General features: G+C 50.1%; 1 protein-coding gene across 3 annotated transcripts in view; it reads right to left on the minus strand.

Annotated features, from left to right (window-relative positions):
• The window catches only part of COL5A1 (collagen type V alpha 1 chain), a 132,427-nt gene that overhangs the window by 61,265 nt on the left and 43,603 nt on the right, over nucleotides 1-27,559 (minus strand). For all 3 annotated transcript variants that reach the window (XM_014258008.2, XM_005529211.3, XM_088065622.1), the window contains exons 5-11: nucleotides 13,819-13,950; nucleotides 12,030-12,176; nucleotides 11,686-11,934; nucleotides 8,523-8,675; nucleotides 8,205-8,261; nucleotides 4,577-4,618; nucleotides 4,297-4,359 (exon numbers count right to left, since the gene is read on the minus strand). In XM_014258008.2, the coding sequence (XP_014113483.2) occupies nucleotides 4,297-4,359; nucleotides 4,577-4,618; nucleotides 8,205-8,261; nucleotides 8,523-8,675; nucleotides 11,686-11,934; nucleotides 12,030-12,176; nucleotides 13,819-13,950 (843 nt within the window). The remainder of the gene's footprint in view (nucleotides 1-4,296; nucleotides 4,360-4,576; nucleotides 4,619-8,204; nucleotides 8,262-8,522; nucleotides 8,676-11,685; nucleotides 11,935-12,029; nucleotides 12,177-13,818; nucleotides 13,951-27,559) is intronic.

Genomic DNA, 27,559 nt, shown 5'->3' on the forward strand with positions numbered 1-27,559 from the left:
TGGACCAGCAGGGGGTGGGGGAGCAGTGGAACGGAGGAAAATCAAACCCATAAAGCACTTTGGAAATTTAAATTCATGAATGCCTGGAAGAAATGCAGCCTGCCAGGGTCTGGGTGTAAATCTGTGTGGCTCTCGTTATGGAAATGGGGATTTGCTGATATACAGCAGCCAGGGACGGGGACTTCAGCTTGCATTTGGTGCAGTGCTCTGAAATGCCACGCTGAGAGCAAATCCTGGGGTAATATTTCCATGGAATGGTTAAACTGAAACCTGGGGGTGTTTGTGTGGGGGTTCCTTCAGTCACAGGCAGTGAGAGTGGGACCAGCAGCCCACGGTGCTGAGCCTTAAAATTCACCAAGTGTCTCTCTCTTCCTGGTTATCTTTCAGTCCTGGTCAGAAAATTACATAATAGGGGATGTTTCTTGCAGTTTTGGGGGTTTCCTAGTTAAGGCAGCACTTGGGAAAAGCAGCACCCTGGAAGTACTCAGAAGGCAAAAAAGGATTTTTAGGGATCCTGTTGCACTTCTGAGGTGCAAAACTGTCCTCAGGGCAGTAATTCCTTTGGGATTCAGTGGATTTGGAAGGTGAAGTTATTTTGTGATGAGCCTTTCCCCAAGGTGTGCTGAACCCCCCCCAGAGCACCCAGACACCCGAATATCCAAACAAACCCTGGGGAGGGTGAGGGAGCTGCAGTTTGCTCTAGTGCTGCAGCTCACCCCCTTCAAAACAACACATTTTCCCACTTCCTTCCTCCCAGTCTGGAGCCCCCACGGAACAGCTCTCTGCTCTCCTCAGTGCCATATTTCCTTCTTCCCACTGCTCCAGGAAAGCTGCCTAAGCCATCCCAAAGCATCCCGAGCCCTCTGGAACCTCCCACACCCAGGCTGCTCCTCAGCTCTGCTGCTGACACAAACTCCTCTGTGCCTCCTGAAATCACTGATCAAGGAAGAAGCTTTACATAAACAAAGCTCTCTTTTTTCTAAAGAGTAAACCAGAGTTAAATGAGTGTTGGCCAATATTAACAGAGCTGACTATTGTTGGGCTATTAATTCATTGCACCTGCCTGATAGCAGATTAAAAAATCTCTTTATCAGACGCAGGCAGAGGGAATGTTCCTCACTGTACACGGGGAAGGGTCATGTAAATTCATGAGCTGCACTCTCAGGGTTAATAATCAACAAATTAAAAGAGGAGCTGCTCTAATTGAAAAGGAGGGTTTTAATCCAGCTCCTGGCCCTGCGAGTTCATCACTTATCTGTGCACACTGTGTTACACTCTGTGCTGGACAGAGAGCTGGCTGTGCAGCCTGTGCTAGAATGCAAATTATTCCTTTTGTTGGAGGGCGTGGAGCAGCAGCATCGGGGACAGAGTGTCTGCTGCTGCTGCTTGGCGTTGCAGGGCTGCTCCAGAGGAGCTTGGCCAGCAAATATCTGCATCTGCCTGGGCAAAGGACAGAAGGAGAGTGCTGTGTCCCCAGGGCCAGCATCCAGCCTGCCAGGAATGCAGGAGGAAAGGGAGAGCTGGGCGGTCACGGTGGGGACAGGCAAGGAAGGGCTGAAGCCACAGGGAAAAACAGCACCCTGGAAATATTCAGAAGCCAAATTGGGATTTTTAGGGCTCACCCCGGGCCGCTGACAGGTGCAAACCACGCTCAGCTCACCCACCCTGTGTGAATTCGGGCTCCCTGTAGGGCAGGAGTGCAGTGCCACAAGGGTTAAGGCAGGCCCAGGAGCCCCCATGGCTGAGCCTGGATTGACTTTCTGAGCTGGCAGGCTCGGATCGATGGAGCACAGGCAGGGCCCCTCGTCCTCAGCCGTGTCACAGCCACCAGAAATGTTATTACTGCTCCATCAGGAAACACAACAGCAGAGCAGAGCAGGGCAGGGCCTTCCCAGCACTGCTCCAGGGGAAAAGTGGGAGTGCAGCAGCCACAGGGCTCCAGCCAAGGCCCCAAGGACCAGGGAGACAACAATGGACCTGACCCAAAACACAGCGCCCAGGCTGGGGACAGTGCCATGGGAATGCTCCAACGCCTCAGGAATCACCTCAAAGTCACCTTAAAACCTCAGCAGACACCTCCAGTGTGGGCCAGCGGTGATTTTCTCTCTCCCAAGGGCTGTATTTTGCAATGTGGGCACATCAGAAGGAAAAGGGGACACGGCCACGGGCACTGCAGAGGAAGCCACAGCAGATCTCTGGCAGCGTTTAAAACAAGGCCAAGGGGAGATCCTTGGGATCTGACAATGTTCTGATCTTCTGGAATGGGGTGAATTCTGCCTTCTACTCTTTCTGGGTCTTAGGTTGCTCAAAAAAACTGATCTAGGCCACAAACACCGAGCTGCATTTACAACAACAAGCAGCTGTGTGAGGACACATCTGCCACACCCCAGCCCTGATCCAGCCAGGCCTTCCCATCTGAACTTGGCCATTGCCTTTTTTCCCACCTTGTCCAAGCCAAAAAATCTGCCAGAAGAACGGGAAGCCCTACAAACACACAGAGTCTGTGTCTGGCAGCTCCAGTTTGTTCTTCCGGGCACCCAGGATGCAAATAGGATGTGGTTCCCCATTTGGGAATCAGCTGTTGGATCCAGGAAGGATCAGCAGCCTGCCACAGGAACACCCTTATCTGCCAGGAAAACTGCTCAGCACCTCGGGGATCAGATTAGGGAAGTGTTTGCTGATAAGAGCTCCCTTCCTCTAGAGGTGTTTGCATTTGCTGGGTGACAGCAGTGACAGCAGGGGGATGCTGTGTGTTCTGGAGCATATCCCGGGATCTGTGGCACTGCTGCTCCCTCCCTCCTGTGCTTTCCAGGGAAAACACACCTCAGACCGAGCCTGCCTGCACAAACACACCTGCAGGAACATCGTTTGGCCCTTTGGGTGGAGCCTGGATGGCCCAGCCGTGCTCAGAGGCCGTTCTGGACAGACCTGACACTCTCCACACCGCCGTGCACCAGGGCATCCAACTCCACTTGCTTTGCTCCCCGGCCAGGCTGAAATCCAGGGATTTACTGGAGACACTGCTGCTGGGAAATGTCCCCTGCAGCCTCCTGCACTCCTGCTGGCCCTGCCAGCTCTGCCCAGCTCTGGTGCTCCATCCCCAGACCCCAGCGTGGCTCAAGGACATGGGCACCCCTCTGCCCTCCGCCCAAACGGAGCTGTCCTGGCAGCCCAGGCTCTGTGCAAAGTCACGGCCCTGTCAGCGCTAGGGTGAGTTTTCCATGAGATGTCAGGCCAAGATTCCTGCTGGAGGAGGGCTGGGAGCAGTGGGCAGCGGGCTCCTCGCCCACCCAGGTCCCTGCTCACCTGGCTGCCTCTGCCAGGGGGAAGGAACAGGCTGAACAACAGGAGCAGTCCCAGGGTCATTTCAGAGGCTCAGCTCGGGGAGTGAGGACAGTGGGGTTGAATTTTTGGTGTTTCCAAGGACATGGATTGCTGCTGGAATGCTGCTCCTGCACTTACTGACCTGAGGTTTGAGTTCAGCAGCTCCCAAAACACAGACCACTGCTGATCCCAGGTATGTGACCCCAACAGAGCTGCAGTGCTCAGGGGTGGGATTTGGGGTCACCATGGCCAGAAACGCTTGGGAGCTGCTGCCTTTGGGGAGACATCCCAAAGCTGGAGGCTCTGCAGCAGCACTTCACAAAGCAGAGGGACAAAACTGATTTACAGCAACATCCAAACCTGAGTTATGGCACTGCTAAAGAACATGAATCAGTGCCTGGTGCTCGCTGGGACAGAGCAATAGCCCACCTAGGGAAAAGGTGAAGTGCTGCACAAGAGCTCCTTTCCCTCTGGGAGCAGCCTGGGACGTGGAAAGGCCATAGGGAAAGACCCTGGCATGACCCCAGGACCATCCTGGAGCAAAGCAAAGCCAAACCCTCTGCCAGGACTCACAGGAGCAGCTGGAATGAGGGGCAGAATCCCAGCTGAACTCCACTGCCCTGTGCTGGTGACTCTGGGTGTGTTTGCCACTCCTGTCTTCCCAGTGCCACACTGGAAGGAGCAGCCAAAGGGCACAGGCAGAGAGCAGGGGGTTTGCAGCCTTAATACTGGTTTTAACTTGGAAAATGGCTCTGTACATTTGAGTAATGAGCCTGTTTCCCAACCCTTTTTCCCCTGGATACAAAGCTTTGCCCTGGACCCCACCATCAAGTCCTTTGGGAATTGCTCTCACTCAGGATGAACAGGATTTTAACAGGATTTTAGCAGGATTTTAGGGCTCCAGGGATACCCCACAGCCCACACAAACCCACCCAAAACTCCAGCAAAGAGGAGAAAGCCACGGTCACTCACCCTCTCCCCTGGGTCTCCCATTAAGCCCACGGGTCCAGTTGGTCCTGGAGGTCCTGGAAGGCCCTGGCAGAGAAAATGGGGAAAAAACCTAAGCCACCAAAATGTGTTATTATTTGTAGCAGATTTCTACAAGCAGCAGGAAAAGATTTTGAGCTCTCTGTTTATTTTTGCACCAGAAAATCCACCCCAAAGCTCTCTCTGTGCACATGTGAGGCAGATGGGAGCAACAGAGCCCGGGGACAGCATCCCACACCCGGAGCAGGGGGAAAATGCCACTTACTGCTGGGCCTTCGGGACCAGGGGGGCCTTCCACCAGCATTCCCTGGGCAAGAGGAAAGGAAAAAAGTGATTAGACACATCCTCAAAGTAATTTTGACCACAGGGAAAAGCCCAGTGTTTGATTTGTTCTTAAATGCTTCAGCTCTTGCTGCTGCATGGAGACATACCAGAGCTGGAGGGTTTCCATTCCCTCTGGATGACTTCTCCCAGAGGTGCAGAGGATCATGGAAAAGCCAAATAATGTGTATTTAAATCCCACAGAACAGCCCTTACTCCCAGCATCAGCCCCAGCACAGCATCACCTTTCCCACCACAACCTTCTCCCTTTGCTCAGAGCCAGGGAAAATGCAAATCCTGGATTTTGTCCAACCTTGATGGTGCTGGAGCTTGAGGAAAAAGCTGTTCCTAGCCCTAAAGAGCTGAACAAGAAGTTAGCAATCAAATTGCAAGGTGGTTTTTAAATGATTTTTTCCAGCAGACTGCACTCTATGATTTCCTCTGTGAATGTAGGAAATCACGGTGTGGGAAAAACTCCGGGATATTGGTACTCCAGCCTCTTCAATCTAAATATTTTGTCATCACTTTAGATCAGATCTGTCATGCACTCAGGAAAATTAAGGTTTGGGTTTTTTTTTTTTCCCCCATGAGTATATAAGAGGCAGGAATGAAACCTTCCAATCCACCTGGAAAAAGCTTTCCAGAAGGCATCAGGGTAATGTTTTGGGAAGAGCTCTGTCCATTTTAGCTCTGGATCAGAGATGAAGCAGTGCCCAGCTTGAGTCAGCACTTCCCAGCTCACCTGTGGCAAACAGGGACATTTTCCCTTAGGGATGAAATCCTGTAAAAATCTGTGGATGAGCAGTTGGCTCCTGTGGGAGAAGCCGTGCAGGGGCTGATTTGGGGTCACCCTAAACTGTTCTCAGGCTCTGGTGCCAAAAGCCTCAGCTGACCCCACTCCAACCGAGCTGAACGAATCTGAAATGTCTGCAGGAAAATCCAGGCATTCCTGCCCCAAAAACCACACTACCTAAGCCCAGAGCAGCAAAAAAATAACCTAAAGCAGCCTGCCACAACCCAGCCCTGCTTCCATCAGGGTTTCTGCTCCAAAACACGCGTGGCCAGCTCTGTTTTCTGCCTTTCCTGGTGTCCACACTCATTAGCACGGCATTTAAAATCCCAGTGAAGGTCTGGCTCCCGCTGCAGCTGGATGTGTGAGGGGAAATTTGCTGCTGCCATCACGGAAGAGCCTCTGCAGCTCCTCACCAGGGAGGAATTCAGGTCATGGGCTTCACCCCCTGCCCATTTCAGCTTCAGCCATGGAAATGCTGCACTGGGTGGGAATTAGGGGTGAATTCCACATGCCTGTCCTCCAGCCTGCAGGGAAATCCCAGAGATCCCAGCACATGGACACCCCAAAACCCATCCCAGCACATGGACACCCCCAAATCCATCCTTACTGAGATCCCAGCATATGGACACCCCCAAATCCATCGTTTTTGGGACCAGTGATGGCACATTCTGGTGTGACAGGTTCTAAAACAGAAATGAATCAGAGTGCAGAGAGCCCCAGCCCACACAGGAGGTTTTTGGGGTGCTGCTGTGAGCACACACAGCATCAAGGCTCTGCTCCCCAGGACACTCCTCCCCAGGGGGAAAGGTCAGGGATAATTGGCCCATTTGGGATGCAAACATCCTTGGCATCTTCCCATATTTATCTGCTGGTTTATGTCGAGGTCTGGCCTTGGGGACATCTGGAGATTCTCCTTGGCATGAAACCTCCTGTGTTTCCATGGATGTTCATCAGTGGGAACACTGGAAATGTGGGAGGGTTTTAGGGACATCGAGGGGGCCAAGCCAGCCATGGATTTGGGATTGTCCCAGGGGAAAACAGGACAAGGCTTCTGCTTCAGACACCACCCACAAGTGAAGCCAAACATCCCAAAACCAGCCTGAAATCTTGTTGCAGTTCAGAGGTTCTGAGCAAACCCTCCCTAAAGGTGAGCACCAGGGTCCCCCCAAAAGGACAGAGGGCTCTGAGGAGGTGCCAGGAGCCTGATGACCCCACAGCTGGGATATTTGGGATCCCTGCATCCCTCCTCTCCATCCCTCCTGCCCCTGCCCTGCCCGGCTGCCTCCAGCAAGTGTCAGCACAGAGCAAGGATTGAAGGACAGCTGGGTTTGAAAGGGAAGGAGTCAAAATCCAGCAGAATCCAACTTTGTGCTTGGGCTTTATTTCCCTTCTCCTGCAGCTCCCATCAAAAACTAAAAACTAAAAAAAAAAAAAAGAGCTAAAGAGCGAAGCAAATCCGAATTTCCCTGCTCAAGAGGGGCTGCACGGAGAGGAACAAGGCAGCATTTGGTCTTGTTTACTTTTTGGCAAAAGCCATCCGTGCTCCAGTGTTTTGAAATAGCAAAGGCGGCCAAATTCTTTCTGGATGATTAATCTTAACTATTTTGTTCGCTTTGTAGCTTTTCAGGCTGGGTTTCTGCCATCATCTTCGTGGGGTTTGGCTGCCCCCTTCCCTTCCCACCCCTCTGATAAGGAAATCGCTGGCTCCTGCTTTTGTTTGCGGAGTGAGAGACCCAGAAAGGAAGAGAAGGAAGGAAAGGTCAGAAATGTTTTTACAAGAGACTTTAATTGGAGTTTTGAAGCCACGCTGCTGCACCCCAGCTCCTCCCTGGCTCCCCTCCCCACCACCTGCAGAAATTTCAGGTGAAAGAGGAAAAGGAGGAAACATGGAAAGGAAAAGAATGGTCTCGGAATGATGGGAAGTGCTGCTGCAGCACATGCTGGGTGCTGTGCTGGCCCTCTGCCAAGGAAAATGAGGTTAATTGAGCTGGAGCAGGAGCTCAGCCCTCGGGGACTGGGCTGGGGCAGGTGAGTGCAAGGAGCTGATCCCCGGTTCCAGCCTGGGGAGGAGCAGGAATGGGGCATCCTGGCCATCCTGGCACACAGAGAGGGGAAAAATGGGAATTAACCAAGAGCCCCTTGCTGGCTCACAGGAGCCCCTGAGCCAGCCCAGCCATCCTCACCATGAGGCTCCTTCCCCACCTCGGGGTGCTGGGCTGGGCACCCACAGCTTTTGCAGAATGCAGAGGGCACGGACAGCTTGGAATTGTTCTATAGAAGGAAAAACAACTTGGAAATCAGGCCAGAAATATAAAGGAAGAGGGTTCCACCCCGGGGAGGACACAAAGGAAAAGCTGGTGCAGGAGCAAACCTCTCCACAGCTGTGTGCAGGGATTTATTTTATATCCCTTTCATTCCCACAGGGATGAGCCCATCGGTGGCCCAGTAAAAGCCAGCCCCAAGCTGGGAGTTCAAGGCAGGAAACGACCTGGATGCTCCAGGGACACCCCCAAACTCCTGAGGGATGAGACCTGTCCCCTGCCCAACGCTTCAGCCCCAGGTTTTATTTTGCTAAATGAGGGATTTCATGGGAATTCTTTCACTTCCTTCACGATTTAGGCCTCTCCTTGAAGGTTTAAAAAAATTATATAATGGCATTGTTTCATATTATATGAACCAGGGAATTCTTTCCTCCCAGCTGTCCCACTAAGAACAAGATCTCTGCACCTTTTTCCATGGGGAAAAAATCAACAAAATCCCAAATTCAGGTGCTCCTTACCGGCTCAATAATGGCAGGTTCCCCCTTCTGCCCCTTCTCACCCCGAGGGCCACCGATCTGTGGGACACAGGGAAACACAAAGCCACACAGTCAGAGAGGACATTGCCATCATCACCAGCACCAACCCCACCAGGAACTGGAGATCTGGCACAATCCTGCTCAGGTTCCTGCAGGAGAGACCCAGGGCAGCTCCTCCTTGTTTAAATACGAGTTGCACATGGGTGAATCCTCGGCTTTTTGCTCTAATTCTGCTCTAAATTATGGAAGGAGCAACATTTTGAAGCAGGATTTTCCTGGATGGAGCAGAAAACCTCTCACCCCTTCGTAGATGGTGTCCTGGTTGGCCGGCATGCCGGGGCCGATGTCGGGAGAGGCTGTCCGGTCATAATAGCTGTCATAATAATTCCCATCATATTCCTTTATGGTTTCCTCAGTGAAATCTTTATCCAGGTCATCCCCTCCTTGAGCAGCCTGGAGAGGAAAGAGCAGCAATGGGTCAGGCTGGAATTCTCCCCTAGCTGGGCATGCTGGAATATTATTAATGTGTTCTCTATTAAGGGGGGTGATTTTTGCAAAATGAGGGTGCTTTATAATAATAGGGACAAGGGAAAAACCTGCTGAGAAGTTAAATTCTGGAATTTTTAAGTCTCCAGTGACTTCTCCAACAGCAGGAAGACAGATGGGAGAATCTTCATGTCAAATATACACCCTGGCTTTCCCTGGGATTTCTTCACTGATCCCCAGTAAGACACCGTGAGTAGAAAAGTTGGAGTGAGGAAAACAAAACACAGCACAAAGCTCTCATCAGGAGGATCCTGCAAACTCCAAATGCCTGAAGAAAGAGGTAATGGAAGTTTCAAGCTCCAAATCCTCCTCGTCTCTCATGGCCTCGGTGTTGGAGACTCAGGATTATCAAGCCCGAGGAGTCCCACATCCGTTCCCAGATCTCAGACACACACCAAACCCACGATGTGTCACTGTGAGTGTCCAGTTACAGCAGGAAATGTGGAAAAACCCCAGTTCACTCCTGTGAAAACCTCCTGTTTGTTTAGTCTGGGATCCAATCTGCGCCTGGGCTCATCCAAGGAGCAGAAGCTGTTACAAATCTGATGCCTCAGTCCCTGAATCCTGTCGGAATCCTCTCAGATGCCACGGAGCACAGCAAGGACATCCAGACAAGGCTCAGAATTTCCTTGCTGCTCTCCATCTCCCTGTGCTCCCAGCAGCCTGGCAGGCACAGGCCCTTGGCACCCCTCGCTCTGAGCAGCCCTGCAGAGAACAACATGTGCTGCTGAGATTTATTTGCTTTCTTTCCTATCCAGGTAATGACCAAAATAGTCCAGAAATTGAATTATTTCCAGGGCTTCCTGGAGAAATAGCTCCTCACTACTATGAATTCAAAGTCACTTCAGTGCCATCACAACTTCCAGATTTTTTTCTGTACCAGAACTGCTCAGAACTCATAAATTGAACATCTGGGTCTAAATTCAGGAGGTGTTTGCAGAGGTAAGAGAAGGTGGGATTTTAATTTTAATAATTTAAATGTATTCTTATATTATAATTATATTAAATTTAATAATTTTAGAATTATTTATTACATTATTATATTTTAATTCTAAAATTAAACTAAGACCAAGCCTAGAACTAAGGCAATCACCAGCCCACCCTCTCTTACCTCTGCAAACACCAACTGGCCTTGGCAGAAATTATAGTTTGGCAATGATTCAATTAGAAAACTTGGAAAAGTCAGGATTATTTTTCTTCTGGGCTGGTTCAAATGGATCTGTTGCTGTCACACCCCTCTCCCTTTTTATCCTGGCTGAAATATTTCACCAGGTTTTGTACTTTGAAACCTTAAAACCCTCAGCTAAAAAATCTCATCCAGCTCTAAGGGTTTGGGGATAACAGCAAATTGCATGAAATGAATATCAGAAATGTCTGGTTTGATATTCTAATTGAGGTCCCCAGGTTTATTTGCATGGAAAAATGATATTGGGAATAAATGGGCAGTTCCCTGCCTGAACTTTCCTCCTCTATTTCCTTTCCTCAAAACCTAAAGTGGCCCTTGAAGCCACCTCCTTCCTCTTCCACTTTTTCATTTAAGGCCCCTCTATCCAATCTTTAATTCCTCTCTCTTAGAAAGTCCAGGCTTGGCCAAAGGATTTTGGCTCTTGGTCAGGAAACAGAAAACTTTCCCATCCGTGGGGTCCCTCAGGTTGGCTCCCTCGACTCCTGGAGCATTCTCCTCTTCTCCCTGTGCATCACTTTGGGCTGTCCAACTTCCTCCACCACATTTTGGCTGGAGTGGATCCCCCCTGCCCTTGGAGTGGCTGGATCTGCACCTGCCTCACTCCAGCTGCTCAGATCTTTGCTTGGACACTTTCCCCGACACCTTTTCCCTCAAATTTCCATCTCCAGGGATCCTGGCCAACTTCTGCTGTCTCTTTTGCCAACCTTGAATTGTGACAGTTCCACAGCAAGTAATTCTCCGCTGGAGAAAGCACCCCGAAGCTCTTCCTGGGAATTAGGATGGGATTTGGAAGCATTATAGAAACTTGGAATGGTGTGGCTTGGAAGGACTTTAAAGCTCATCCAGTTCCAAAGCCTTGCCTGGGGAGAGACATCTTCCACTAGAGCAGGTTTCTCAGAGAATTCCTCGTTATCCCACCATAGATTCCCTTGCTGCTGCTCCTGGATAATGAAGGATTTGCTCATTTGATGTCATTATTTCCTTGCTCCCTGTGCTCCCAGCACCCAGCTCCCCTAAAATTCACCTCAGTCTCAGCAACATTCACATTTGAGCATCAACATAAAGAGCAAGGACTGGGCAAGACTTCAGCACAGGGGAGTCTCGAGTGCAGCATTTCAGCTGAAGGATATTGAAGCTTGGGGAGGTAAAAGTTAAATATTCCAACAGAAAAAGCTGTGGGGTCTGGGCTGATCCCAGCTCTGAGCAGATCCATGCACAGAATAGAGGGGCTCACACCAGGTGGACGCAGCAGTTTTGGAATCAAGGCTTTGTCCCAGTGTTGAAATGTTTAAAAAAACCTCAAAACCAGAAAAACTTAAAGATGCTTTTCAGTGCAAATGGCAAAATGAAAAATATTGATGTTCTCCAGCAAATCAACATTTTAAGGATTTGTATTAATAACTTTGGGATAAAAGGCTTTTACTGAGATTTTAACAGCAACCCTCGTTTCTCTTTTTGTCAGACAACCACTTCACCCGAGGAAATGCAGATGTCAATATGAGCAGCTTTTTTCCAGGAGAATAATCCTTAACCAGATTCTACATATCTGCATTCCCCACCCTGAAAAATCTGGAGTGAAAACATTTTACAAGAAACTTCCTCTCCTTGCAGCTGCCTGAACCAGTTACGGATTTACCATCTGGCCGCTCCCGTCTCCTTTACTTACAGGGCTATGAAACAGCAGATTTAATTAAAAATAAAAATAAATTAAAATTAATGAATCAAAATTACATCAGTCTCATTGTAGGTGACGACAGTGCTGGTGGGGAGTTCAGCTTCCACTGCATTTTCAGTGAGGCCACCCTGGGGATCAATTTCCTCATTGTAGTTGAGATCCTCGTAGGGCATTGGGGTAAAATACTCCTCGTTGATGGTCTCGTAGTTGTACTCATCAACCAGGGGATCATCCACTGCTCCGTCCTCCTTGGGCTGCTTCCCGGGGTTCCCTCTTTCAGGGGCTGCCGTGGGAGCTGGGTAATCCTGTCGGAAATAAAACGCCGCCGTCAGAGAAACAGAAACATTCTGCATCACCCTCCCCTTTAGAAAGGTGCATCACCTTCACCCCTGCCTCGTACCTGCTTGGTTTCGGGTCTCTCTCCAGCAGCCACTTCAGGAGGGCCTGGTTTGGTGGTGGGGGTTTCTGGTTTGACAGCTTCATCCACATCCTCATAGTAGGGGTACTCGTAGTAGTAAGTGTCACCTTCTCCCTCCCCATCTGTGTACTGCAAGCAGAGGAAGAGAAGCAGGAAATGAGGTGGGAGCACCCGGTGTGTCCTTGTCAGCTTCTTTGGACATCACAGCTTCACTCTGCAAGTTTAGATGGGATATTTGGGAGCAATTCTTCCCTGGGAAGGCCTTGGAATGGGTCACCCAGAGCAGCTGTGGCTGCGCCAACCCTGGAGGTGTCCAAAGCCAGGTTGGATGTGGAGCAACCTGGGATTGCGGAAGGCGTCCCTGCCCATGGCAAGGGGTTGGAATTTGATAAGCTTTAAGATCTTTCCAACCCAAACCAGTGTCTCTATGATATTTTTTTAACCTTGGGCTGCTGAAACCTCCCAGATCTGCTGCACCTGACCCCCTGAGAGAGGAGCAGAAAGCCCTTGAGCCCCGCAGCTGCTCTGGCGCCGTTCCTGCACTGACAGCATCCGTGTGGCTTCCCATCCACCCTCAGCCTGCAGGCAGGAGGGCTTGGAAAAGCAGCTCCTTGCAGCCTTTTCCACAAGGAGTCAGTCATTCTTCAGCAAGAAAGCCAAACAAAGGCGCTGGTTCCAGCCGGGCACGGCTCCGCTCCTCGCCAGCCCAGCTCTCGCTGGCAGCGGCCGCCGGCGCGTGGAGGAGTTATTCCTACATGGAGCAACACAGCCTCGGGACAAGCCAGCTCTTGTTGGACTGCTGGCTCCAAAAGAAGAGTTTTATTTTCTTGCTGCCACAGATTTCCACCAAAGTGCTGTTTTATTTGTCTTATTTATTGTTTCTCCAGAAGCGCTGGCGGAGCAGTCGCGGTGCTTCCCTGGGGCTGCGCCTCACCGTGAACATCCCAAAGCCCTGCTTAGGTGCTGGATTAATCTAATCCCAAAGATAAACTGGGAGGGCTGATGGCATTACTGGTTCATGGGGATTCCCTGACCCTGCAGGTCTGGGCTCAGCTGAAAGCAAATCAGCCCAAGAGAGTGGCTCAGGATGCCAGACAGCAACTGCCACGAGCTGAGGCCGCTTAAAAAAGGGCAAAATTAAAAAGGTGATGCTCATTAAAAATCACCCAGACATTTCTGACTGGGCAACAAAACATACAAATGCATCCTGCACCAGCCTTTTTTATTGTGCTTTCTTTTTTTAAAGAAAAGCCCTGGGGTTAACCCTTCAGACAAAAATTATTTGGCACAGCAGCTCCTAGGGATGACCTGGGAGCATTTCTGCCAAAATGAAATTCAAATCAAATCCAGGGGAAATATGGTTTTCCCTCCTTTAACACCTGTTGTTTCACACACAAATATTGAGAGAGAACTGTTTAATCCTTTTACAGGCCCAACAGTACAACTTGAAATTTAGAAACAGGTGCTGGTCTGGACAGGACTGGAACTGCCAGGGAAGGGCATTAATCCACACTTGGCTCACGTTGTCTCTCCTGTGTTTCTGAGCTCCAAGAGGATGCTCCTTTCATTCTTTGGAAATGGGAGGAGCTCAGAAAGAAGGGAACTCCCAAGAGCCAAACCCAAAACCTGCAAATCCTAAGAACAAGCTCAGTCTTGGATGTTGGAGATGAACCGCGGGGAAGCTGAGCGGGAGGAAGGAGCCACGTGTTTGCAAGGGTGATACAAACCCAAATATTGGTGATTCTGCCCCAAACCATCCCGAGAGACTCACGTATTCATCCTGGTTGGGGTCCTGGGACTGGGGGGAGTCGGGGATGGCGGTGTCACAGTCGGGGCTGTAGTGCTCACAGTACTCCAGGGCTGCCCGCGGGTCTGCCACGATCAGGAGCTGCTGGATGTCACCCTGCAGGGACGGGAGCACAGAGGGTCAGGGATGGCTGGGGACACCAGCCCGAGGCTGCAGTCAAAGCCAGAAACACAAAGAAATGAAAAGCAAAACACGTGGCAGGGCCACCTTCCTGACACGAGCCAGGGGAAAACCTCCATGTCCAGGGAGCAGCTGCTTTTCTTGAGCTGCTCCACGAGGTGTGAACCCATAGTGCTTCATCCCCAGCCCCAAATCCACCTCCCCAAAAGACAAATCACCCAGTACCACAGCACTGACAGCTCCAAGCAAGGTAGGTGCAGGAAAAATAAGAGATAAGAGTTTTGTAGCCCCTAAATCAGCAGTAAAACAATTCCTTTCCACCTGGCCCTGTGCAGGGCTGCAGAGTCACCCTGTCCAGTACCAAAATCTGCTTATTGGCCTCAAAACTTCTCTGCTTCTCCCAGCCCACCAGCTGGTCTCACATCATCTGTCACTCACATCACTTTTTTACATCTTGCCTCACCTCCATGTTCCACCCTCAGACACAGTGAGAGATTAGAAATGCCTCTGATAAACCCAGCAAAGAGCCAAAGAGAGTATTTTTGTACTAAAAACCAGGTGCAGAGGAAGCTCATTAGGCACCAGGGCTGGTTAATGGAGCAGCTGCTCCCTGCAGCCACAGCCCGAAGGTCAGAGCAGGAATTGCTCTTGAGTTCCTGAAGAGCCACCACGCTGCTCAACCACGATGCCAAAATCCAGTTCATTCAGCAGACAGTTACATAAGACTTTACTACTTGGATGCTTAGAGCTGATACTTTAATTAGGAGAGGGAAAAAAAAAATTCCTATTTAATAATAGACAAACATGTCTAAAGCATCAGGGAGAAAAGCAGGAGCATTACAGCAAAACTGGGAGGATGATTTGGGCAGTAATAGGAACCAGAAGCTCCAAAGGGAGCCTGGCCAGACTGGCAAACAGCCCTGTGGAAAAGGATATTTTTGAAATTATGGCCCAAATCTGCCTTGGTGTCGCTGGATCATGGACGTGTCCCACTGACTTCCACCCCCAAAAAAGGGAATGCTGTTCACATTTTAGGCAGAGATCCACTGGGAAGGGAAAGGAGCCCTGGACACACCAGCCCTGGGGGGAAGGAGCAGTTCAGAGCTGCCTGGAGCTCCCTCTTCCATTCCCAGGTTGTCACTTCCCTCCCTGCAGCAGCTCATGAACATCTGGGCACCTCTCAGACCTACCCCAGCCACCCTTCAAGGAGCATTCACTGGAGCTCATTAGTCATTGTTTCCAGTGAATAACCTTTACAAAATTAACAGAGACGTCTGCAAAGTGGGTTTCAATTTTCCATTTTTAAAACGAGAAACATCTTTCCTTCCCTTTCCTTTTTCTTTTAAATATAAATCCACTCCTGCCATTACTATTCCAGCTTTTTCTTTTGCAACGTAACCACCAAAACTGGGCTTAGAGTATTGGGAAAACACAAAATCCCAAGTTTTTTGCCTGGTAGAACATTTCCCTTTTCCAAGCAGCTCCGGCCACCACCTGCCCATGGCACCCAGGGGGAGCTGGGCCATGGTGGGACCTCCAGGACATCCCCCAGCCCCCAGTGGGGGCACTCAGGCCATAAATTACATAACCATCCCTGTCTCCAAAGGCACCCTAGGGCTCCAAACCTGCTCCTTTGGAATTCCCTCCAGCAGGGAATACCCAACCCAGCCAAGGAAATCTGTGGATTTCCTTGATGTGAAATTTCCTTGATGTGATGTGATGATGTGAAAACCCTCCCAGCTGCTATTTCTGCCCACAGGACCTTGGGCACCCCTCCCTGACACCTCAGCTAAGCCATTTGTGCCCTTCTCTCCCTCAGGTGCTTGAAGCTCCCGGTTTTCCATGGGAAGATGGGAAGTGCCTGGCATTGTTGGGATAAGCTGAAATAAACCAGCCCCAAAGCAGACCTGGGACTTGTCTCCAAGAGGCAGGAGAGGCTGAAAAAGCTTTTTCTCCCTGATAAGGTTGGATTTACACCTCACGGAGAGCTGATAGGCTGCATCCCATAAGTGACCAGGGCTGGAACTGCGTTTCCTCAAGGAACAGATAAAGCAAGGAAAGGCATCTCGGCTAAACACAGTGCCAAAGGTTAAGCAGAGGAGAATTTGCTAAAGCTGGGTTTGTTTTTAGTCTCAGCTGATGGCAGCTCCTGAGCTATGGGTGGGAAGAAAATCTTGATCCCACCCTGCTTCCCTGCAGGAGCTTGGGCATCCTCAGAGAGAGAGAGATCCTTGGAGAATATGGGAAAAAACCCACCTGGAAATCCCACAGCAGAGAACTGAACCTGAACACACCAAAGGACAGCGTGGGCCCCACGGTTTCTGCTGAGTGAGAGGGGGAGGCTGAGCAGGGGAAGCTTCCTGCTCATTCTGGGTCAAGAACTTGGGAAAATCAGGGCGTAACTGAATAAATTTGGGATGCGGGGAGCGCCGGGAAAAAGCATCAGACGGCTCCGTCAGAGCTCACCACGCTTCACCAGCATCGCTCCACAGGCTGCTATTTCCCCTTTCCTTTTCAAACCCAATCAATCACCAAAGCTCATCCTTGTCTTCTTCCAGCGTGCAAAATCCAGGAGGCTCCCGAATTTGGGAGGAATGAGAGCCCCGGGGAGCGCCCAAGCCCCAGCACAGAGCCAGGGGCTGAGCAGCTCAGGGCAGGGGGAAGGAGGAGAGCTCAGCCCATTCATCTTTGTTTTATTCCCAGCAAGCACCCAGCACTGGGGGATACCCCGTGCTAACACTTGTAAAAAGCAGACAGGAGTAAAAACCTTGTTAGCAAGATTCCCAGTCAATTGACCTCATCCCTCAGCGCCAAACAATAAAATGGGCTAATTTAGCCCGCAGTAAAAAGCCCCACTATCTGCACCTCACAAAAGCTGCACAAAGCTCTGCTGTCAAGAGCCCCATTTCTGTGATTTAAAAAGCCGACTTTAAATAGAGCGAGCCGCGCTGGGAGGTTCGGGAGCCTTTTGTGTCCTCTCGAGTGTGTTGCCGCTAATAAATTGTGCCCAGGGATGCAGGGATGCTGGCTGGCAGAGGGGAGCCAGCCCTGCTCCCATTCCTCCCTCAAGTGTCCGTTTGTTTCCCTGTTTTGGTCACAAACCACCCCAAAATCCCCTTCCCGGTTGGATTTTTGCAGCGCTAACGAAGATCCCGTTAATCCACACACACAGATCTGTGTGGGACAGGTTTTTCCGAGAGAGACAACTTAAAAATGTGCCAATAAAGGGCTTTAAAGACCTGACCAGCTAAATCAAAGACTTATTTTCAAGTAATGAGTTATTTTAGGCAGGGAGCAAGACAGAAACACTCTGGTGTTGCTTTGTAGAAGTCACCAGCAGCGTCCTCCAGCCACCCACACAGTGGGAAAAGTTCTTTTTTGGTCTGGCAATGAGTTGGACACAAGGTTCAAGGAAGTTCTCCAGTGACTGGAACACTTGGTAGCATCCAGAGGCTGAGCTCAGTTGTGTTTTGCTTGTTTAACAAAAAAAAAAAATGAAGCAGAGAATAAAAAATCTTGCCTTTTTTATTTTTTTTAATTTTTTTTTTTTAAATTTGCCTGCAAATAACCACAATTTCATCCATTAGTAGAGGCAGTGTTTAAAAAAGGGGATAAATCACATTTTGGCCTTTATTGCTAAAACTTCTGGTGAAGAGGAAGAGGCAGGACAGCACATTTCTGAACAGGACTGTGAGTTGTGACGGTTTCATTTGCTCCACCAGACAGATGGAAGTGCTAACTGTCAGGACCAGTAAGGATCTGCCTGACATTTATGGTAAAGCCATTTATGCCTGATGACTCATTTGCTTTATGGATTAATTTCCATCAAAGCCAGTTTAACTCAACTCCCCAGCCAGCTCCCAGACAAGGCTGGAAAAGCTCTTTCTGGAGCATTTTTTAACACTTATTCTATATGCGTGCAAAAAATGTCACATCACATCCAATGACATCAACTTCAGGAACTTGGAGGAATCGTTGTGGTTCAATGAGAAAAAAAAACAGCTGGGGAGGAGGATCAGAGTGACTTCATCTGGCATTGGCAGCAGCTCCCTAAATCCTGGGATTTTTCAGGGTTCCCATTGATTATTAACTGGACTTGGGTTAGGGCATCACCCCAAAAGTCTGAGATTCAGCATCCCTAAGAGCAAATCCTGCTGGACGTGCTTTTGGAAACTCCTGCATTTAAACTGGATAAACACAGGCCCAGGGTGAACAACAGTAATGTGAAATCTTCACAATTATTGGGATTTATCCTGACCATCTCCCTGGCTCCAGAACCCCAATCCCAGTCAGAGGCTGAAGAGGGGCCGGGGTTGAGTGCAGCTCCAGGATGAAGTGGAAGCTCAGCCTCCAAAACCCCTAATCCCTGTCCTGGAGCCAGCCTGGCAGCCCTCGGATGTTCCACTTGATAAATCCTGTCACCAGCACTTCCCAAGGGTTCTCACTGCTGTGAGCCCAGCCTAGAGTCAAAGTGCTGTTGGGGACATCAGCAAAGAGGAGCTCAGGAATCACCACAACCCCAGCTCTGCCACATGGAAACCCCAAAAATCAGCGGTGCTGGAGGTGCTCAGAGCATCCCAGAGCCCTTCCTTTAAACACAGCAGCTCCAGAAAAGCAGCAAAACTGCAGCAGCGGGGTCAAACAAAGCCTCAGCATCCCCCCCAGTCCCTGTCCCCCTGTCCTGAACCCTCTCCTGGCCATCCACAGACAGGAGTGACCTCACCAGACAGAGCAGCCGGTGCCTGAAGAGCCTCCTTTGGGCTCCCAGAGTGGCTGCACTACAAAATTGGAATGCAATTGTTGAAAGTTTGGCTAAATAATAATAAATTAAAAATAACAAAAAAAAAATATTAGAAGCTCACACACAGCTGTGACTCAGCTACAGATTCCTGGTGGTTTGGCTAAATCCAGCTGGATGTTTGTGTCCCCATCCTGCTCAGAGGGGCTGCAGGGTTGGATGGGGCTGCTCTGCTGTCCCAGCTCTGGGGTTACCACAAGAACAGCTCCTGCTGCTCTGGGCACTCGGAGAGGAGCCTCTGCCCAGCCCTCTTTGGAAAATACAGCTTCAATTAAGCAGAGCAGGGAGAGAAGTCTCACCAGAACTAAATGTGGCTCCAGACCCCCTTGAGGGCTGGGAAAAGTTTCTGGTTTTCACTGCATCTCTGTGTGGGGACTCAAGGAAACCCCTCAGCCCAGTCCTGCACCCCCAGCCCAGCCAGGAGCAACCCTGATGTTGGGCTTGCAGAACACAAACACAGCAATTATCACAGCCCACCAGCCTCTTCCCCTGACCACAGCAGCCCTCTGGCTCGATGGTAATTAACCTCTCTGGTAATTTCTCAACCTTTCTATTTTACAATCCCTGGGAGGAAGCCAATTTCCCATCATGTGAGGATCCATGAGCTCGCTGTTCCTCCTGGCTGCTGGATTTGAAGGAATAAGGCAGGGGAGTGTGGTCCCCTCCTTGTCCCCTTCCCTGAACCCTGGGACTTCTCCCTGCTGGCTCCAGCACCCAGCCCTGCCCCAACACAAGACCAAATCCTATTTCTTCCACCCATAACTGCTGGATCCTCGGGCCAGCAGCCTCGTGGCTGTTGTTTAAAATTAAATTAAGACTCATGCCTTAAAATTAAGGGGCTTTTTGGAGCAAAAGGCTGCTTGCAGAGCCCACAGAACACTTTAGGTCTGTCTGTGTGCTATCCCAAATCCAATTGTGAAGCAGTTTAGCAGGGACTCCTCACTGGAAGGGAAGGACAAGCCATTCCCTCAGAGGGGAACAAAAGCCAGATGGCTTTGCTAATTCTGGAAAGCTCTCCTGAAGAAGCTGTCACTCTGCCAACACCCAAATACCAGTCAAGGACTCCATGGCAGGGCAGGAGGCACCAACACAAGGTTCATTTCCATATCCAAGGTGGATACTTCCCATCCCAATACCAGAGTCAGTAACCCTGCCCTAAAGCAAACACTCCCCGGCAGGCACAACCCCGAGCGCCCTCTGAGCAGCTGTGGAGCCAGAGCTGATGCCAAAGTCCTTTTTTTGTGAACTCAGAGCTCATTCCCAGAGGCAGCACCCCCAGGATTCACCCCAGGATGGATTATTTACATGGCAGTGCTTTCCAGCACCCAGCCACCTTCCAGCTTCCCTCTCTCAATGGGGGGAAAAGATTTTCTTGCCTTCCCAAGTTTGTCAAACCCATTAATCACGGCTGGCTCTTTCCTGCCGCTTTCCCAGGAATCCTCACCAAATGCTGACAGCCCCAAACCCCTTTGCTCCCTGCAGTCCCCTGTGACAGCTCTGAACTCCCCCTTTCCTCAGCTGCCCCCTGCTCCCCTCAGTGTCACCTCCCGCCCCACAGCTTCTCCTCCAGGGACCAGGGGTGCCCTGGAGGGAACAGAAAAATGTAAAAGCCTGACCAGGCTCAAATGGACATTTCATGATGGGGCAAGAGCCCAGGCCAAGCTCCAGACTGCTCTTCCTACCCAGCACTGCTTCCAGCCCAGCCACTTCACCCGAGGCCTCCATCCTTTCAGAGAAACACCCAATAACGCCTTTGAAGATCCCCAAAAGCTCTGGTGCTGCTTCAGGCTTCATATTTCACCCTCCTCAGCCTTGCCCTGCCTGAGGGGCTGCAGTGCTGGGATGAAGCGTTGCCTGCACACCGTGTCCCAGAAATGAGCTTTGCTTCCACCACAGCAATCCAACTTCCCCAGCCCTCTGCCAGTGCCCAGACCTTGGAGATTGAGTCTTTGTCAAAAAATTGACCAAAAGAGTGGGGAAAAACTCCAGCCCAGGCAAATTAACAACGTGTCATTTAATTCAGATCCAGGAATTTTGGGGATACAGGGCAGAGAGCAAAACAATCCTTGAGGCAGAGGCAGCTCAGAAAACAGGGAGTATTGGCAGGAACACAGGAAAAAGCAAACCTACAAAGTATTTACTGCAAGACCATCCTAGCAGTGCATTTCTCCAGGGTTTTTTTTGGGTTTTCCAAGCTGGAAGAGGCACTGTGGGAAGGGCAGAGCATCCCTCAGCAGGGCTGTCCTACCCAGCCCTCCTCCATCCTGGCGTGGTGGGACAGAGCACAAGAGCCACAGCTGGGATTTCCTGTAGGAAATGGGAAGATTTAAGGTAGGGAACACAAGCAGGAAGAAGTGGAGTGAGGTTTGAGAGCCCTGTCCCTGCATCCCGGGCCAGGCAGGCCCCTCCCAGCCAGGGGACGTGTCCAGCTGTCCCCTGACTCATGTCTGGAGCTCCAAACCACCAGACGTGGGCTGTGGGCTCCCCTTCAGAGCACAAAAGTGGTTTTTCAGTGGTTGTTTAGTGTTTGCTGCAGGGGATTCCACCAGAGAGCAGGAGCCACCCTGAGGAAAAATGATCCCACAGCTTCTGGTTTTCCTCTTGCCTGACATCAGCCCTGGGAGCCTGGTGGCATCACCACTGCAGCCCTGCGGGACCAAATATTGGCAAGATTTGGGTTTTCACTTCCACTTCACTTTCCCTGCTCAGCCAGCTCCTTCTTAAAACAGGATTTGTCTGCATTTCTCCTCCCTGAGCCCACGAGCTCCTCGGTGGGATGGGGAGGTACAGCCAGAGAGCAGCAGCCAAGCACTGGGGACTGCAGGAAAGGGAAAAGGCGGCCAAGGTGCCTTAAAAAAATAATAAAGCTGCTAAAAACACCCAGAGAGAGATATCCTTAAATCAACAACCTGCTCAGCCGCTCTGCTTGGCTATTTTTATATATTTATGTCTGTTGAACAAACCACAATTTATCTCCTGGGGTTTTTGGGTGCAAAACAATCGGTGCTGGCCATGGAAAGCAGGATGGGGCTGAATGGTTTCTGCAGTCCCAGTCTGGAAGGGAGGGTGGACTGGGAGAGGGGCTGCAGGGACAAAAGGCTGCTTTATATTCCCTCCTTCTCTCCACCCTGGCCAAGCCCTGTGCTAGCACAGGCAAAAATCATATGAGAGGCAAAAATAATACCAGAGGTTTCTGCAGCTCTTTTGCAAAGAGGGGAAAAATAATGGCACAGTTCAGGTTTTTAAAGGGCAAAGAATAGAAAGAAAGGAAAGAAGAGCCCCCTGACAGTCCCACTTCTCTCCATCCCAATAAAGAGAGAACATCACTATAGGAAAATGAAACCTGAGAGCAAAGTCAGTCTTTATATTCGCAAAACGAGCATTTTTAAACTTTTCTTTTTTAATTGTGTGCTCTGAGCAGATGGTCTGAGCCCCCCCCCCAGCAGATCAGAAACACATGTGAAGAGCCAGGAACCTGAGCCACAGGTTTTTATTAAACTGTAGTTCAAATTTCATCCCATTGAAGTGAATATTTTCTCTCCAAAGCAGCAGCTGCATGGTGGGTCACCCCTCAGAGGTGGTTTATAAATGTCCACACATGCAGCTCCCCTGCCTGGGTGTTCCCTGGGTGCTGATAGCCCTGAGGGGTCTCAGTGATGCCACAACCAGGTGGCTGAGGCTGATTTTGGCTCTCTAAGCCTGGATATTTGTCCTTGGGACACTTTCAGATGACTTCAACCAGCTCCTCCACTGAGAGAGGAAAAAACACCCAGATTTGGGTAATTCTGGAAGATTTCTGTCCCTGCTGCAGGACAGGAGCTGGAGCTATCACCAGAGGATCTCACTGCCCTGGGTTGGGAACCTTGCACTGGATCTAATTTGGATCTAATTAACCCATGACAAACCAGGATTGTCTGGAAGAAATGACTCCTCTGCTGGCTTAGTTTGGAGCTGCTGGGCAGGGTGTCCCTTCGATTTCAGGGGGAGAAGGGGGAAAAAAATAGGTAGAAAACCTTCCTGCAGAACACCCTCCCAAAGTGTCTCAGTTTTCTTTGGCTGCTCCCAAGCTGCCACAAACACAGCAAAGAGTCTGACCTGCTGTTCCCCTGTCCAGTTTTGACTGAAAAGGAGGAAATTTGGTTCTGAGAAGAGCTGGAAGGAGAGGAAGGCAGGTTTGGGGTGTGCTTGGCACAGCCAAACCATGTCCCAGGGAAGGGGGGAGGTGAGGTCAGACCTGGGTCCTCAGCAAACCTCTCCTGTGTGGGGCATTGATGGGGCCTCCAGTCACAACCAGCTCATTTTTAACCCCCACAAGGAGCTCAGGCAGGGCTGGATCTCTCCCTACAAGGATCTTACTCAGAGGAAACACTTGGAGTAGAGCTGTTGTAGGCATTTCCTAGAGGGAAACACCTTCACCAAAGGAACAAGCACTCTGTGTTTACAACTGTTTGTCCCTAAATATTCACCTCATGGGCACCAGAAACCACGTGGAGTGATTTCATCTGAAGGTTTAAAGCCAGCCATGAGGAAACTCTCTCCTCTCATCAATTCATTAGGATAACACTGCATTTTTTTGGCTGCTTTCCCCCCAAAATCAAGCCCTGGGTGATCCCTCTGTGCCGCCGCAGGTGTGTCCGTCTATCCCAATAATTCTTCCATCTGATGGCTGATTTCAATCACTTGTGACAGGGAGAAGAGGCTTGGGATAATTAAACTGCCATAAATGTCATGGAAACAGACAGCTCAGGAAAAGAAATCATCCCTCTCATCTGATCAGACCCAGGCACGCACCAAACATCTCTTTAATGTCCCCACCACCCCTTTCATGTCCCTACCAGAAGCTGAGACAACCACGAGACACAAATTAGAAGGAATCCAGGCCTGACTAATCCCAGAGCATCTCTGAGCTTCCCAATTCCCACAGCTGCTGGAAAAAGATGAGCTGAGCCACCACAAAATGAGCAGTTTTCCTTGCCTTTGTGCCTATCCATGGAAAAAAAAAACCCGTTCTCCTCAATTTTCCAGCCCCAAGACAGATGGAGGAAGAAAGGGAGCATGTCCAGGTCTCAGCTAAGGCAGATTCCAGAGGGATTTCATGGGATACAGCAGATCCCAAGGGTCTGTGGATAGCTGTCAGCAGATCCAGGCTGGCACTGCCACCCAGGTGACCTCAGATGAGCCTTTCCAGTGGCTGCTCCATCTGTACAACACACTTGGAATCATTCCTGCCCCTCCTAACACTGCTTGGAGTTATTTTTCCCCTCTATAACCACACAGCAGCCTGGCACTCTGTGATTTCTGCCTCCAAACTCCTCATTTGGTGGCTCCAAATCAGCATTTATGTCATTCTACACACAAATTACAGCCCTAAGAATAGAGGCCCCACAATCACCATGTGCTCTCACTGCTTTTACATCCATTTTTATGGATGTGGTTCCTGAACAGCTGGTTTTTCCTTCCCCCCCTCCAGAGGATAAATTCCTTGTGGAAATCCAGAGGATAACTTTGAAAGGAATCCTTGAAAAGCTGCTCAAAAGTGAATTTTCAGGTATTTTTTAATCAAGGCACCCTCCATCTGTTTATAATATTAATCCCAGCCCCTGAGAGGGACTTCATGGCAAGAGATCCCTCAGACTCCTGAATCTATGCCTCAGATACCTCTCCAGAATTCAAACATGGTTTTTTTTTTTTTAACCTTCCTTTATGTTATTCTCTATTCCAGAGCTTTCACAAAACCACCAGTGTGAAAAACCCCCTCAGCAGCAGTTTTTCCAGCAGTTCCTTCCCATTATTTTCCAACAGGAGCTGATTTGGCTCAGGTACATTCACACGGAGTGGTTTTGTTCCCTAATTGAAGCATCAAGTCAGATTATGCTTCTGAAGCAGCAAATGAGACTATTCACCAAAAAAAAATCTCTTTATCCTTGCTCAAAGCATTTGCTTGCCTGGATATGCTTATGCAGAATAACTCAGGGAGCACCTAGAAATGGGATTTTGCAATTTTAGCCTCATCTTGACAGACAGGAAAAGAAATTTCCATGCAGGGACAAAGCAGTGGGTCAGGGTGACATGGTGGTGCTGTCCCTGAGAGGCACCCCGAGCGTCCCATGTGCCAAGCAAGGCTCAATCCCACGGACAGCATCCCAAAAACCTCATTTAGACCCTCTGGAATCACGGCCTGCACATTGTGGGAGGCATTTACATAAATGAGGAGAGGGTCAGCCTGACCTTCAGTGTCCAGCGTGGAAATTTCGAAAAAGAGAAAAGGAAAAGAAAAATCCCACAAAAGCCCAGGCCAGGCCTGTGCAAACTGAATGGGGCCAAATGAATGGCTGGCATTGTGTGCCCTGCCGTGCCAGCCCTGGAACTGGCACTGAACAATGCTGGGATGGGGAGAGGATGGGGTCAGAGGCAATTCTGAAAGAATCCCCTCGTTTTGTGTGCGGGGTACCCCGAGTAACGCTCAATGCCCTGCGCTCCACAGGCCAGGCTCAAAAAGAGGTTTTCTCCGTTTTCCTCACCCCATTCATTAGGGATCCCTGGAAGATTCCCAAGGCCCCGTTTCCCCTTGTCCTCCCCTGCTCTCTGAGCACCAGGTAGCCCAGGCCAGCACGAGCTGTGCCACCGCTCTCCAGCTCCTGCTGTCACCTCGCAAAGGTGACATCCCCAGCTCAGCAGGGCTCCAGCAGCCCCACAGCCTGGCTGCTGTCCCCATGCAGGGCCCAGGAGCTCAGCAGGGCCCTGTTATCCAGGCTCCCCGTGGGAAACTGCAGTTCTCCTTGGAGAGGAGGGGCTGTCTACAAAAACTCCAGGCAAGCCCAAGCTCGAGGCTGCCCAGCCTGCACTTTGCTCCTGGTTCCTGCAGATCCCAATTCCCGATTTCCTTCACCATTCTATTCAGTGCTGCCTCTCTCCCACTCCAAACTCCATCCCCTCATTGTCACCACCTCACCCAGGCCCTGCTCACACCTGTTCCAAGTTCCCTCTGTCCCTCCAAATCAAATAATCAGCCAATAACCTGGAGCTCCAGGGCTGGCTTTTTCCTGGAGGAGTTCTTTTTCCATGACATATGTGTGAACCATCAGGGGTGGTTTAAAAACAGATTCCCCCTCATTACAAGCACAGCACAAAGCTGCTCCTTTGTGTCTTCCCCCTCTGCACCCTTCCCTGGCTCTGGTTTCACATTGATTTATTTCCCTTTCATCTCTGGAAAATGAGGAATTCTGCTGCCCACAGGAGGATGGATACGCCAGTGGATTGTGAGGGGTTCTCTCACCGCGGAAAATACAGAGTAAAGCAAAGCTTTTGGATTGAGTTACTGATTTGAGAGCTCACTGAGCCAAAGTGGAGGCACTTGCTTGGGTTTTAGTGTTAATAAAGGGTGGCAGAGTCTGCCTGGGAGGTGTTGATCCCAAAGATCCAGAGGGTTTCATTCCCACCTCTGGCCACAGCAGAGGTCAGGGATGCAAAGGGAAGGAGAGGATTTGGGAAAGGCGGTGAACAAGAGAGGCTGGAGGAGCAGCTGCTCTTTGGACAGAAAGGGAAGGGGCAGGAAAGAAATCCTGAGATCCCAGAATGGATTGGGATGGAAGAGACCTTGAAAATGATCCAGTTCCACCTGGGCTCACTCCCAGTGCCAAAGGGTGGCTCTTGGATTCCAGAGCACATCAGGGCTTCCCACTCCCACCCCACAGCAGCTGGAGCCTCATGAAGTACCCAAAACTTGCTTTCACTCCATCTTTTCCCCTCAGAGCCAAATTATTCTGGAAGTGGAGCTGCCGTTTCCTCGGCCCCACAGACAGGATTTCCACCCCCAAGATCCACCCTGAGCTTTCCTCCACACCAAGGTGGCTCAGGATCAAGGGGGTTTTGTGTGCACAGAGGCTTTTAATCAGCACTTGGAACATTTTCTGTCCCAGGAGGTGAACACAGAATCCAGGTTTTATGGATTAAAGGTAATGGGGGGAAAATAGACCTGGCTGCCAAAGTTATCTCGGGATAGAAGTGGGATTACACCCCTCGGCTTGGGGAGATCTGCTGACACACTCAGAAAATTGAACTGAACACCAAATTTTGGTTGGAAAAGAATTTTCCTGCATCTGGCTGGCGACAATCACCCAACCATGGAACAGGGACCTGCTGGGACCACCCGAGGAGGAGGCTTTGTGCAGGTTCCTGTTGCTAATTCCCACCACTGCTGGAAATTTTGCTGCTCAGGAAAGAGCTGGGAATGGAAAGCTGAGCTGGTGTGCAAACATAGGTGTGACACCTCTCCTCCACACACCTTTCTCCCTCTTTTTCCAGGAAACTAAAATGTGCCCTTTGCTAATGTTCACACCCCAAAGTATTTTTTTTCAATTGGGTTTTTATTTTTTTGTCCATGAAAAATGATTTGGGTTTCATTTATTCCATGCAACATCTGCCACCTCAAATTCAGCATTTTAAAAAAAGTAAAATCTTCCCTTAGAGTTGGACTTGGATGATCTTTGGTGGGTCCCTTCCAGTTCAGGGTGTTCTGTGATTGCTTTTAAGCATTAAATCTGCATAGTTCCATGAAATAGTGCCCCAAATTTTCATCCCAAGTAAGGGAGCTGGGTTTGTGCCCCCTGGGGCCTGAAAATCAAGTACAAAGTTCATCCCAGAAATGAGGTTCTCCAAAGCAAACTCATGAATAACAGGATTGGAGGCAGTGGAGGCTGAGTATCCCCAGAGCTCGGATTTCACCCTTGGATTTTCCCATTCTGAGCATCCCCAGCTCGGATCTCACCGCCCTGAGCAGCAAGCTGG

The sequence above is a fragment of the Pseudopodoces humilis genome, chromosome 22, assembly GCF_049639895.1.
Source record: "Pseudopodoces humilis isolate 2021_Gansu_Grassland_sample_001 chromosome 22, ASM4963989v1, whole genome shotgun sequence".
In the NCBI taxonomy this organism is placed as follows: domain Eukaryota; kingdom Metazoa; phylum Chordata; class Aves; order Passeriformes; family Paridae; genus Pseudopodoces; species Pseudopodoces humilis.